This window comes from Amblyomma maculatum, chromosome 1, assembly GCF_055883805.1.
Source record: "Amblyomma maculatum isolate TAMU_Amacu chromosome 1, ASM5588380v1, whole genome shotgun sequence".
In the NCBI taxonomy this organism is placed as follows: Eukaryota; Metazoa; Arthropoda; class Arachnida; order Ixodida; family Ixodidae; genus Amblyomma; species Amblyomma maculatum.
Window position 1 is genome coordinate 202,288,226 of NC_139344.1, and position 13,158 is coordinate 202,301,383.

Below are 13,158 nucleotides of genomic sequence, written 5' to 3' on the forward strand. Positions count from 1 at the left end.
TACGACCGCACGGCAAAATTTGGCTTCGGGATCGTGGCGACAGCAGCAGCGGCAGCGCGCCACTGAAACTTTTCGGCTTGATTAAATAAAGTTACCTTTTCTGCGGCTTATTCATATCTTTTTTTTTCTGGCTCATTATGGAAGTAAGATTATTTTTTTTTATTTAGATATTTATTTAATTTGCGCTTGCTTCTCTTTATTTGGCGTCATGAAAATGGGAAACTAGGTTAACGTTTTGCTGTGTAACTTTCCTTTCCATCCTAGCTGCTTGTTATTTTTTCTTTGCCAATGTGCAGGCTCTGGTGAGGCAAAAATAACCACGCATTGCTCTTACTGTTGCTCAGGATGGCTAATGGCGTATAGATAGATCTACGCGCTTCGTTGACGGAAGGCGCCGATACCGAAACCGCAACTAGTGGCGCGACACACTTCGGCTAGATTTGGCCAAGGCGAACCTGTTTTTCTCGTTCGCAGCGCGAAACCGCGAAACTTTCTTGTCTCCGTCTGGCAACAGGCAAGCAACGGTAAACGCGGTGGCCTGGGCGGCCTCCAAGGTAGCGAGGGCTGTAAACAGGTGTCAGCGAGGCACCATTTCAATTCACAATGACAAACATAGAGGAGTTCAACTTCGAACTCGTAAAACAGTTCTTATTAGACAGAGGAGGAAAAGTTACGAACCCAGAACTTGTGAAGCACTTCCGGCATTATTTAAACGACCCAGTTCATAAAGGTAAGAACTTGGGCTCTTGCCGTTGTCAGACGTGTCTTGCCACTTTATTTCCGTGTTGTGTTGTCATCGGCGTTCATTTGATGATGCTAAGTAATGCGCTGTACAACAGTGTAAAGTACTTGCCAATGAATCGGTCTCCTTTGCAGTGTCGGGGAGACTGTACGATTGGCGATACTGTCATACATGCACTCCCTTGAAACTCGTGGATAATGCGATCTTATTTGCTTGTAGATCACGTGCGGCAGAGGTTCAAGGATTTTGTCAACCGGTTGGCAAGTGTCAAAGAAGAGAACGTGAGTAAACTGAGGTTTTTTTTATGCTAGGCTTTTCGGAAAATCTGCACCAAGCAATCAATTTTGGTCCTTGACCTCCTAACCGTAATTGCACTGTCTGAAGGAAAGTGTGGGCATATGCTCGACTTTAGAAGCCTGTTTATGCTTATGAACGCCTTCAGTTTTGTCGAATTGGTCTTGTCGTCGTTGAGACTAGCGCGACATTCAAAGGCAAATCGATATGTGATTTAGAGGCAGCAAATTCCAGTGATAACGTGAGCTATTCTGTGCGGCAGCATTGTGCGTGTTATCTCTGTGTTTGTTACTTGTATTTTAAGGTACCTTATTCTGCTTCTCGTAGTTCTTGCGGTTTTGCTCAGTTTAACGCTCCTCTGTCGAACTGCTGTGAAGTAGGTTACGTCTGCAGCATGTTTGTGATCTTTATGAAGCATCCGGCAGAACAGACACCGACTAATGCTCGTATTTTCGGTGCTGTTCGTAATATAAAGTTATTGCCTACATATGCTGTTCTGTTGGTATGTAGACATTAAACGTTGAATATGGGTTGTTTTGTTAGTATGTTAATGTCTCTCCGCGACTTTTTTCTTTACTCATGGCAAACTGAAGTGTTGGACTAATTTGTAAGGTTGCAGGGTGTGACCTTCTGCAGCAGTTATTTCATTAAATGCAGCAGTGCTTGGCAGTTTCGGCTGTGTTCTTGATGTGAGAATTTGAAAATGTTCCATTATTGAATCTAGCATTGGTTTCTTTAACTGCTTCAAGACATAAAATGCCGTGCACAGTCGTCAACACGCCTGTCTAGAGCGCTCACACACCACCCTGTCACACAAAGAAAGTGAAATTTTCGAGGAGGTGTCTGATCGCAGAGATAGCGATGGTGCCAGAATGAAGACATGCAGTCATACTGTTTGCTCTGTCAACTGCACCGCACCATTTACAGAGCAGCTGAGCCAAGATTTCACTTTGTTTGCTCCGCTGCTCACCACCTTAGCACTGTAGACAGTTGTACTGACAACTTTATGTTGATTTCTGAGCTCTTCCTGTTGATAACCAATACAAGCAGAAAACTGATGTTGTTGCTTCTAGCTAACATCTTAGAGAAGTTTAGTTATAGGCTGTACATATTTTTTTTTCTGGTGTACTCCCTGCTGGCCAGTGTTACTTTTCTCATGTATTAGCTGACATGATCACAGATAAAAGATTGAATGCCAGTATTTTCATGGATTGCAATCATGAGCTTGGAGAATATGAGGACATTGAGAGATTCAAGAATGAAAGTCTTGTTATTTCTCGGTTTTTCCATTGCCTTTTTCATGCTCAATATTGTTTGATTTACCATCATGTTCATGCCAAGATTTCTGTTTTCATGGTCATTTAGGTTTTGGAATTGTTAGCTGCATCACTTGCTTTAAAAATAGTTAGAATTAGTACTAATTTATTTGCTGCTTTGTTGCAATGTAATTGTTGTTCCTTAGTCCTGAAAATACTGTTACTGTGAAGCACAAACATTGTGAAAGGTTGGTACAGTCTTCATTTGCATGCTGTCAAGAGACGCTGTGCAAAAAAATTCTGCATTTGCCTCTCAGGACACTACTATCTACAATTTCTTAATGGGACACGAAGGTCAAATTAAAGTTGGTTTGGTTTGGCTTGGTATATGGGATTTAACATCCCAAAACGGCTCAGGGTGTTAGGGACGCCGTAGTGGAGGGCTACAGATTATTTTGACCACCTAGGGTTCATTAACGTGCGCTGACATCCCACAGTACAGGGGTGCTTTATGTTTGGCCTCCATTGAAACATGTTGCCAGGTTGCCATGGCTGGGATTGAACTCCGGCTGCCCGGCTCCGTAGCCAATGCCATAACCACTGAGCCACTGTGGCAGTGCAGAAATTTGTCTACATCGATAGACTACTCCGCTCTCTTAACAAAGAGATTGCCTTCACTGAAAATGGAGATTTTTTCAAGCTAGAGAAAAAGCAAAATATAAAAGTGAAATGCAGGTATTGCTACCATCAGCCATTTTCTCAGACAAACTGAAGCACCATAAGAGAGCTTTTTTTTTTTTTTTCACTCTGATCCCTGAGGCTAGGCTGCCATACCATTAATTTCCAACCAGCGATTATGGAGTCCTGTTTGGCTTTGATGTCATGTGTTTGAATCAAGCAGCAGGGGAAAAAAAAGTTCAATTTTTTTTTAAATTCAGCTTTTAAAGCTGTAAATGTTGCTTCTGGACAGGCATAGACAAATGCAGAAAGAGCCATAGAATCAGTTGTTACTTAGAACAGAAATTGGATGGAGCTGTTATAGATGCCCCCTCTAATTGTTAAACCTCAGTGCCAGATATGTGTTTGTTACATTTTGGAGAGAAGTATGTGGGCGTGTGTTGAATTTTTGTATGACATACAAAGCAGCAGTTGTTCGCAGGCACGAGTTTGATCAGGTAGCCTGTTGCACTGCATCACTTTGTATGAGTTAGCTGCATTAACAAAATTTGTAGCAGTTTATAAATTCACAGACATGCATCAAAGAGCATGGTTGAAGGATTCTGTACTTAATCCTTTAGTGCCTAATTTATGAAGGAATCAAAGGAAAGTATTAGCGGCTCTATGTTATGCGAGCTAATGGCTCACTTTCAAGAGCCATTATCAAGAATTGGTAGCACTGTTAAAGTTTGAGAAATTAACGTTTTCCTAAAGGGAGCATTCCTAAAGGGACTCGGGTTATAAGGGACACCGTAGTGTAGGGCTCTGGATAATTTCTACCACGTGGGGCTCTGTGACAAGTGCTGACATCACGCAGTACACAGGCGCCTTGTGTTGCGCCTCCATCAAAATTCGGCTGCTATGGTTGGCATTGAATCCAGGTCTCTTGGTTCAGTAGTCAAGTACCTTATCCACTGAAACACTGCGCCGGGGCCAGTTGGCATTTGGTTCAATTTGGTGCTGGCCTAAGTTGTGTAAAAGCCCATCTCGGAGGCTCAATGACAGCAGACAGTTTTTAACCCAGCAAATGTCTATTTTCCCACAACATTGGTCAGAAAATGAGAGATGAGTTGAATGATGCCTGGAAGTTGCACCCCATATTTTTTCGACACAGCTTCCCGACAGTGACACCAGAAGTTTTGATTGGGGAGCGCTGGCTGCTGAAGACATGGTGACAGTAAATTTTATGTGCAGTCTTCATGTAGCAATCTATAAACTGCAGGCAAACGATATGTTGTGAATTTGCAGCTATTGGCATGAATGTGTTCAAGTGACTGAGTACTGCTGCATCGAATTTTTGTTTTCAATAATGTTCAGTAGCTGGGCATATATCTTTGTTGATGCTTTTTCGCAGCAAAACACTTTCATTTCTGAGCAATTCGGAGTATAATTGTATTTTTTGCTTGCCACTCTGCCACTCTGATTCACACTTATGGTGTTAATAGTGACTTTCAGTGCTCTAGGGTTGCTTTTCTTATAATTTTCAAATTTAGATTTTCAGACCCTGTTGTGCAATAATAGTTTGCTCTGCTCGAATACATTTAAAAAATGACGTGGTCATTGCCCCTCATATGAGGCCCCCCAACCAATGTTGTTGACGTATTGTCATAACATTGTGGTCACCTTCCTAGCACCTGTTAACGTCGCGTTGCAGGGGGCTGGCAGGTACCAGGTGTTTGAATGTGGCATCTTGACAATAAATTGATGCATTCGGTTGCAGGGCCATGCTTGAGGGGCTTCAATCTTGTGTTGTGTGTGACGATAAAAGTAGCATATACAGCAGTGATAAGCTCAGGCTTGCTTGCCTTTCATGTAAGCATCTGCATTGTTTATGTGGACATGTCACATCAGAGCTACTTGTTATTATTTTGCAGGGCACAAAGTACCTGATACTCAGGAATGAGTATGCCGAAGAGCTGCAGTCAAGCAGGAGAGAATTGTCAGTGCCAGTGCCACATTATGGAACCATGGAGGAAACGGACAACAGTGTCATGCAGCAAGATCGTGCCGAGTATTTCTCGCCTCCGCTGGGGCAAGCTGTAAAGCCTCTGCAGTGGAGGCAATACTCTCAGGATTACCCAATGGTGGGTGATGAATGTCCGCCCCATTCGCCTGTTGTTGGTGTCAGCCGCATTCGCTCCAGCCCGTGCCTTCTCGAAGAAAACTGCTATGAAGACGTCCCTCCACCATTACCTCAAAAAAAACATTCCTTTGGGGGCTCACCGAAAAGGCCTGACATGCCATTACCGCCTCCAAGGGGCAGGAAAAACCATGGACGACGAGGGTCACAGGTTGAAGAACGGGTACGGCAGTTCAGCGTGGAGAAAGAACTTGAGGTGAGTGACTTCGCTTGTATATGAAAACCTTTTGTAGGAAATGAAGATCGTCTAACCGCCTTGTACACTGCATTAAAAGGAACCTCAGTTCAATTTCCCCCAAAGCTCTAAAATGTCAAGCACAATTAAAAGTTGTTTTACCATCATTGCGTTTTGAAAGCGTCATATTCGAGAGAACTTAACTGAATCCTCTTCCATGGTAGAGTCGGTGACTTCTCTATTTCGTGGTGAAGCCTGCATCAGTGGTAGAAATATAATAATTGGTTCACAGGAAAGGAAAGGCGTAGCATCTGTCACTCTTGTTTCTGTGGACACCTGAACTGCGCCATAAGGGAAGGGAGGAAGGTGGAAGTTAAAGTGGAAAGAGAGAAAGGGGAGCCGTAATGGAGGGCTACAGAGTAATTTCGGCCACCTGGGGATCTCTAACGTGCGCTGACATTGCACAGCACACGGACGCCTCTTCGTTTCGCCTCCATCGAAACGCAGCCGCCGCGGTAGGGTTCGAACCTGGGTACTCCGGCGCAGTAATCGGGCATCTTACCACTGCACCACCCTAGCGGGGCAAGGTAGAAATGTAAAAACAGGAGGTGTTTAAAATGGTGTTCTACGGTAGTGCGAGTCATTTTGGTACTCTTTCATACTCAATTTCTTTTTGCTCATTGTGAAGCTGGCATCGAAGCTAATTAAAAGTGGGCGGTCTTGAAATATAGGTATACTTACAAGGGGAACAAGAAAGCCCTGCGTGCTTTTTTTTTTTGCTTTAGCGCATGTGCGATGGGGTTTGGTTCACTGTAACAACTTTGGGTATTGCTGCTGATTCGCTAGACTAGCAGAGCAGAAATAGGAATTAAGAACTTGCCATATTTTCTGGTGTATGAGACGTGTTTCATTTTACAAAATTTTCGGTAGGGCGTCCTATGCAACGGTGCATCTTGTGTGCATTTTTTTTTTTTTTTTTTTTCATTTTGCGCAATGTTTATGGCTGAACTTTATCGTGAAATGGTAACAGTAGTGATGCCTATGATTGCAATATTTACAGCCGCTGTAATGTTCTAGAATTGGCAGAATGCCATAAAGTGGCGATGTCTATGCTCTTCACCCTTTGCATGCTGCCAAGACAAGCCAGATCGAGCCAATTCTGTTTTGTGGTTACGATTTACAACATTGTTTGGTGGCTATTGCATGTGTGTTTTCTCCTTCCTGCATGTGCTTTGCTGCTTGCGTCAGAGCACCCACGCACAGCTATGATTAGCGCCATGATTATGAGTGCAAAGAGGACGCCTGAGCGCTGTCGCGAGAAATCTGCAACCGCGTACCAAGATTAAGCTTTTCAAGCTTTTGAGTAATAAAGTGTTTCTGCTCTCACTGACTGCGAGTTTTTCGCACATGCGCACATAGGCATTGCATGTTCTTTTCTATCATTCGCACGCGCACGCAAAAAATTTTCTTTCAGGCACATAGCATGCAATGGCCGAGTAAGTATGCATAGTCAAGTCCTATTGCCATAACCAGAATAAATTGAGGTGCGTCTTATGTGCTAATTATTTTTCTTAGCCTCTAATTATGAGGAGTGCGTCTTATACAAAGTTGCATCTTATAAACCAGAAAATACGGTGAATGTTTGAGCAATGCGTTGTATGGTAAAAACTTTTTGGGAAGGAGTCATCACAATGCTTGTTTGTCAACGGCCTGCATTTGCTTGCAGTCAAGACATTGGGATGAGGAACAAAAGAGCATTGATGTGATAAATAATAGGTGCCATTAGAAACTCTTTTTTTTAAGTAAAAAAGTTTGAGAATTAGCTTTAACTACTTTTCGATAAAAAGAATATTGTGCTCTCATAACATGCAGGATCATTATGTTACTATACAACTTGAAAAGCAGCAGTTGATACTAATGGGCCATGCCCTATAGAGCTGTGTATTAAAGTTGTCAGGGGCATCAAAATTCTTGGTCTTAAAAATCTTGTCTCATGATTAGCTTTTTGTTTGAGTAGCAAAAAAAAAAGCCAACAACAGACTACTTTTTTGTTGCGGAGATAATGTGCCAGTCATGAATTTGGGGAATGGTGGCAGTAAAAACTTCTATATTTACACCAAAAGTAGGGTCATCTGAGGGGAGGGGTACATGGGGGAGAAAGTTAGGTAGGCCCTCAGGACTGTTGCATTAAAGGGCCATGAACCCTTAGGCTACGGCGACCTCTGTGGGCCAGCGCACCAGACGCCGTTAAACCTCTGGATGTGAGTTGAGCAGTACGGCCACCCCACTTAGGGCTGCAGAAGTTGGAGTCCTACGTAAGGTGGCATGGGTTTTCTCAGGTTCGATCGGTGTTGCTAAAGTCGACTTTGCGGTGGCTGCATAAGTGGCAATTTGGTGGCCCCTCACTAAGGTCAATGAGTTGAGATAGGGCATAGGAAGAGTTTCAGTTTGCGATTGACTCCAAGCAACGGGCTTGGCCTCATGTAGGGTATTATGAGAAGGAGGGTAAACCAGGCGTGACTACCGATAGTGAAGGGTGAGTTCATGTTAGGTGGACAGATATTCCTTGGTGCTCGGATGTAGTCGGGTGCAGTTGTATACTATGCATAGGAGAGTGATTTGTTGGAGGGGGGGGGGGGGGGGGATTGTGCCTAATATAGTGGGCAGGGGTACGGTGGCTAGAAGGGGAGGTGAGAGCATCACAGCGGGCCGGCCACCCATGCCAGCGTGTGTTGCAGTCATTCATGCTACCAAGAGGTGGGCGCGCGTTGCCATTTAGATGTATCTTGGCAATCGCTGGTCTCGGCCACCGTGGTCTCGGTGACTGGCAAGCGTGCTTCAAAGCTGCACGCGCGCATATTTGTGCTGCTCGGGGCTTTCTCGTTGCGTTTTTAGCAGTCAGCGTTTTCTTTATTCCGGTGCCCTTCGTATATATAATATGTCCTGAGCACATGGGCAACAACGGAGAAACGTTTCAATTGCCAAACGTATTGTTTTGCATCTGGGTGCGTCACCATACATCTCCGCCAGAAACAACAGCAAGAATCGCTCAGCCTCGTCAAGTGACGAAGGAAGACGGATTTTTGACAGTGTGTAGTATTTACCACGCAGGCAGAGCACCGTGTTACGCTTGCTATGTCACAATAACTTTTCCCTATTACTTCGATTAGAAAAGTTGTTTTGTATCCACAAAGAAATATTCGGGAGAAATGGTCACTCCGTTACAGTTCCTGCTTTTTAAGTCAGCAAAGTGTATCATTTTCTAGTCTAGTGAAGGTTCCGTCCAATGGAAATGTCTTTGTTAATAAAGAACCAAACTCTCAATAGCCGCAAACAGCGATTGAAAGATGGATAAATCCAAGGAAAGCTTGATCGGCGCTCACGGATATAATTACAGTTGGGTGTCTGATTATCGATATACGCGATTGAGGCAATTTGCACCAAGTGACCTACTCATTATTCCCCTGCTTTAAAAAAGATCAACTCGCTGTGTTGCTCGCAAGCTAGATACTAAACGAAACGCGAGGCGAAAATCGTAACTGGTCTAAATGGTTTAAGGAACAATTCCCAGTTGATAATATCCCGGTTGAATTTCTGTTGGATCCAACTGGAATTCAACTGGGATCCAATTAGTATCAACTGGGAATTTTTCCTTAAACCATTTAGACCAGTTACAATTTTCACATGCACTGGTGGGAAAAGTCTGAAATTCTGAATACCAGAAGACAAAAACAAACAAATGGTTATTATTACTAAATATCGGTCTTTTAGGGCAAAAGACCGATATTTAGTAATAATAACCATTTGTTTGTTTTTGTCTTCTGGTATTCAGAATTTCAGACTTTTCCCACCATAATTACAGGAAAATTACCCTACTGCTCTTTCCAGTTATATCTGTGTACTTGCGTGCCAAGGAAGCTTACCTGAAAAAAAAAATAAAAAAAAATGTTAATAAATGGAGGATTGCTGGCCTAGCTGCAGTGGCTGTATTTTGATGGAGGCAGAATGCAAAAGTGGGCTTGCCTGGTGTGACCTTATAGCCCATTAAAGAGCCCCTAGTGGCTGAAATTTATATGAACTCATCCATTATGGTGTCTGTTTCAGCCAATACACAGCTGTGTGATGTTAGTACTACCACTGCTCTTTACTGCATGTCAGTATGTTCCTTTCTTCCCATCTCCTTTTGTCACTGATTTTGTATCTGGCCTCAGGGTTAGGGATATGCTGAGGTGCATGCTTCAGGGCTTCGTGGCTTTGTCTTTCATTGAATAAAAAGGATGAGCACAAAAATGAACACTACCTTTTTATGCTACTTTATAGTTTATTTTATCTTGTCACCTCCACTGTTTGCTTGCATAGGGAGAATCAGAACTGTCATAGCCCAACATCTCAAGTGAGTGTAGTGCACTTAGGGAGCTCTATTGAATAACACAGGGCTGTTCATGTTATTGTGGATGCAGAACAAAGAAGAAACAGTTCATGAAAAGTCAGTCGTGTTTGCACTTCTGTGTTATGCTTAGAGGGACTCTGCACTGAAAGTTTTTTTAAGGGGGGGGGGGGGCAGGATGCAGCGTGGACAAAGAGGCCACTCTTAAATGTGGGCTCTAACCTGCCTAAACCGATGTGAAGAGCAAGGCTTAAACCAGTATTTATCGTTCTTAAACTGGCATCTTCGTGTTGCATTAAACCGTCACCTAACACATCTGGTAATGTTTTACAGCTGTGTGGTTCATGATTTGCTTATTTTTTTTTACCTTTTATTGCTGGACATTTTAAAATTGGAATTGTTTATCAAAAAGCAAGGGCAGAGTAACCATTTTGCTTTCGCTGGATGGCTTGACCATGCTTTTGAGGGAATAGATAAGGACAATAAATGAAGGGAGAGGTGTAATATGGGACAGCTCAGGACTAATTTCAACCACTTGGAGCTTTTAAATATGCAACACAGAACAAGCCCATTCCTGTGATATCACAGAGCACACAGGCTCCTTTTGCATTTCACCTCCATTGCGATTTGAGGGGCTGATTGACAGGGGGGGGGGGGGGGGGGGAAGGGCTGGAAGAACTTGCTCATCATTTTAAGTTTGCCTAATGAATTGGCATGCATGGGAGTATCCCCTAGCACTGTTGACAGGCAGTAACTCTGTGATAAAAAATTTGGGAGGGCTTTAAGCTACTCCTTTAAAAGTATGCGAAATGTCAGCATTAATGACTGCTGATTACAGCTCCTCTCGCGGATCCTCGTTCATGTACTCTCCCCTCTCCCCAGCATGCATTTTGCTACTCGTGTAATCACTGCTCCCATCATTCAGGCCTCTATATTCGCTCACATACAGTCGTTAGCTACCACATTATGTGAAAGACTTTCTGACATTGATATATGGCCCCACTTTATGAACATGCCAGCGTGCTCTAGGAGTGGCGTGTGGAACTGGGGATGCGAGTGGCCATGATTTAAGAAGAGAGAGGAAGAAAATTTGGAAGGGAAACACTTAAGCTCCGCCTTTAAGGGCATGACATAACAGCGTTAAGGCTCCTGTCCACAGCTCCCTTTGTGGATCCTCGTTTGCATGCTCGGACTTTGCAAATCGCTCAATTGCTGATCTCTTAATTTTTGCCTTTATTATCTCACACAAACCTTTTAGCTTAAAGTTGTAAATGGCTACATTATGTGAAAGACCGGTGGACTTGGATATAAAGCCCCAGTTTAACCAAGCTGTACGAGCATGCGTACATGACCTAAGGGCAGCATGTCTGACACGGAATGCCAGAGTTCTGGAGGTTCCGATTCCCTCACCCTCTCATCTGAAATGAGCAGCCCGAGTTGGTAATTCCTGCCAAATTGGCCACGCCATGTGGTCATGTGATGTCGCATGACCTTGTAACCAATTCGTGCCTGGTTATGTCAGCTGCTGGCCACCACTTGCTAGACCTATGTCCGGCCCGTGATTTATTTCTTGCAGCGCCAATGCCAGATTTTCTGGAGGTATTCAAACGGAACATACTAACATACAATAAGTAGCAGTAATGGTGCATGGGGTTTAACATCCCTGAACTAGCTATGACACTCAGCATAATGGACGCCTTCATATAAATATCGCCCACTAGGTGTGCTTTAATGGGCCTTGACATCGCATTCCATGGACAAGTAGTAGTAAGTGGTTCTTTATTATAATAGAATGAAATAAAAATAATAAAGGAAGGAAAAGATTTTTGCCTGCCCTGGTATCTGCTATCGAAATGAGCTGAAGCACCTGAACTGGGGCGGCGGAAATAAAGGGATAGTAAGGAGACAGGTAGGAGAAATCAAATAGGTGAGCGACAGGGAGAAAGGATAGCTTAGGTTAAAAGTTAAAGGAGTATAATATAATATAAGCCCATTTTTGTACTCTGCATTGATCAAAATGCAGCCACTGCAGCTAAGAATAAATGCCGCAATCGGGAGCTCAGTAGCTGAATGTCACAGCCACTGGCTCTTTAATAAATGTGACAATGTTAAAGGCCTAAAATCTGTTATTGTCAAGGTTGCGAGTGAAAAATCACGGGCATGGCTCCGGTAAGGGGTAGTTGGCAGGTGACATGGGCAGGTACTCTTTGTCGTGACCTGTGTGAAATCATGAGTCTACTTAACATGGCAGGCGCTGCCAGCTTGGGTTTCCCTTTTGAGATGAGAGGATGAGATGAAAATCGAACCTTCCAGGACCCCTTGGCGAGGAGTAAGACACTCTGCTCGCAGGCCATGGGAGCACATTTCTACCGCTTGGTTTAAGCGAGGCTCTATAGGTACATATGTCTGGTGGTCTTTCACATAATTGGGTAGCTTATGACAGCGTGCTAATGAATTTGCAAGAAATAATAGAGGCACAAATTAAGGTTTTAGTGATTAAGCAAGTAGCAAAGTGCATGTACGCTAACGAGGATCTGCAGATGGGAGCCATTAGTACTATCATGTCTTAAAGGTGGAGCTTCAGTGTCCACCAAATTTTTCGGTTGAAAAGTAGGCCCGGCATTATTTCCACATTTAAATTTTTTGCTCGTTAGTGGGTAAGCCACAAAGGCGTCCTACTGCCATGCACTGGGAGAAGGTAATATGTATTGCTGAAGTTGCATATAGCACATGGTTACAGAAGTAGAAATTGTGCAGACATTATAGAAAGGATGTTGATGATCGCAGTGATGACACACTTGATGAGAACAGTGCATGCTCATCACTGCTGTAGTTTATAACCTTCATTCTTTCGCTCTCTAGGGTCTAGACTGTAGTTACTTATTAGGGGAATGCTTATTCAGTTTTAATGCACTTTGACATTCTCTTATCAACTCCATTTCTCCCATACTTCACCGGTGGACTTTTTTTTACAATTCTTTACTCGATGTATATGACGTTGCCAAGAAGCTTGACTTGATAGCCTCGAAGTGTGCAGAGATGAGGCTTTAGTATTGTAGTATCATACATTTGGTGCATGAAAAGCATAGCACTTTGATTTCGGGAGGATGCCAGCTAATACTGTGTACAGAGGCCACAGATTCTTTGCATGTATGAGTAAAATGTGCAGTAACAGCATGTAGCAATAACACGGGCTTGATCAGCAAGCCATAAAAATTTCTGCTGTTTTGCATTCTGGACTCTGAGTGTGTCCAATTAGGGTGCATACAGGTCCTTAAACATCTTGAAAACACTTGCATTTGAAAATATTATTTCCAAGGCGTTCAGAAGTGCTTGGTATTCTTTGAATCCTTGAAAGTGCTTGGAAAATCCTGCTCCATAATGGAAGTCAGGATTTTCAGCAAGGAAAGTTTGCAAAACCTGTAAGCAAGAAGAAAAATGTTTTCT

General features: G+C 43.3%; 1 protein-coding gene across 1 annotated transcript in view; it reads left to right on the plus strand.

The window, feature by feature from the left end:
* Positions 1–508: 508 nt before the first annotated feature.
* Positions 509–13,158, plus strand: part of LOC146205364 (uncharacterized) — a 59,488-nt gene continuing 46,838 nt past the window's right edge. Inside the window, exons 1-3 of the mRNA XM_084607040.1 lie at positions 509–730; positions 962–1,023; positions 4,884–5,345. Coding sequence (XP_084463166.1) covers positions 604–730; positions 962–1,023; positions 4,884–5,345 — 651 coding nt within the window. The 5' untranslated portion in view covers positions 509–603. The remainder of the gene's footprint in view (positions 731–961; positions 1,024–4,883; positions 5,346–13,158) is intronic.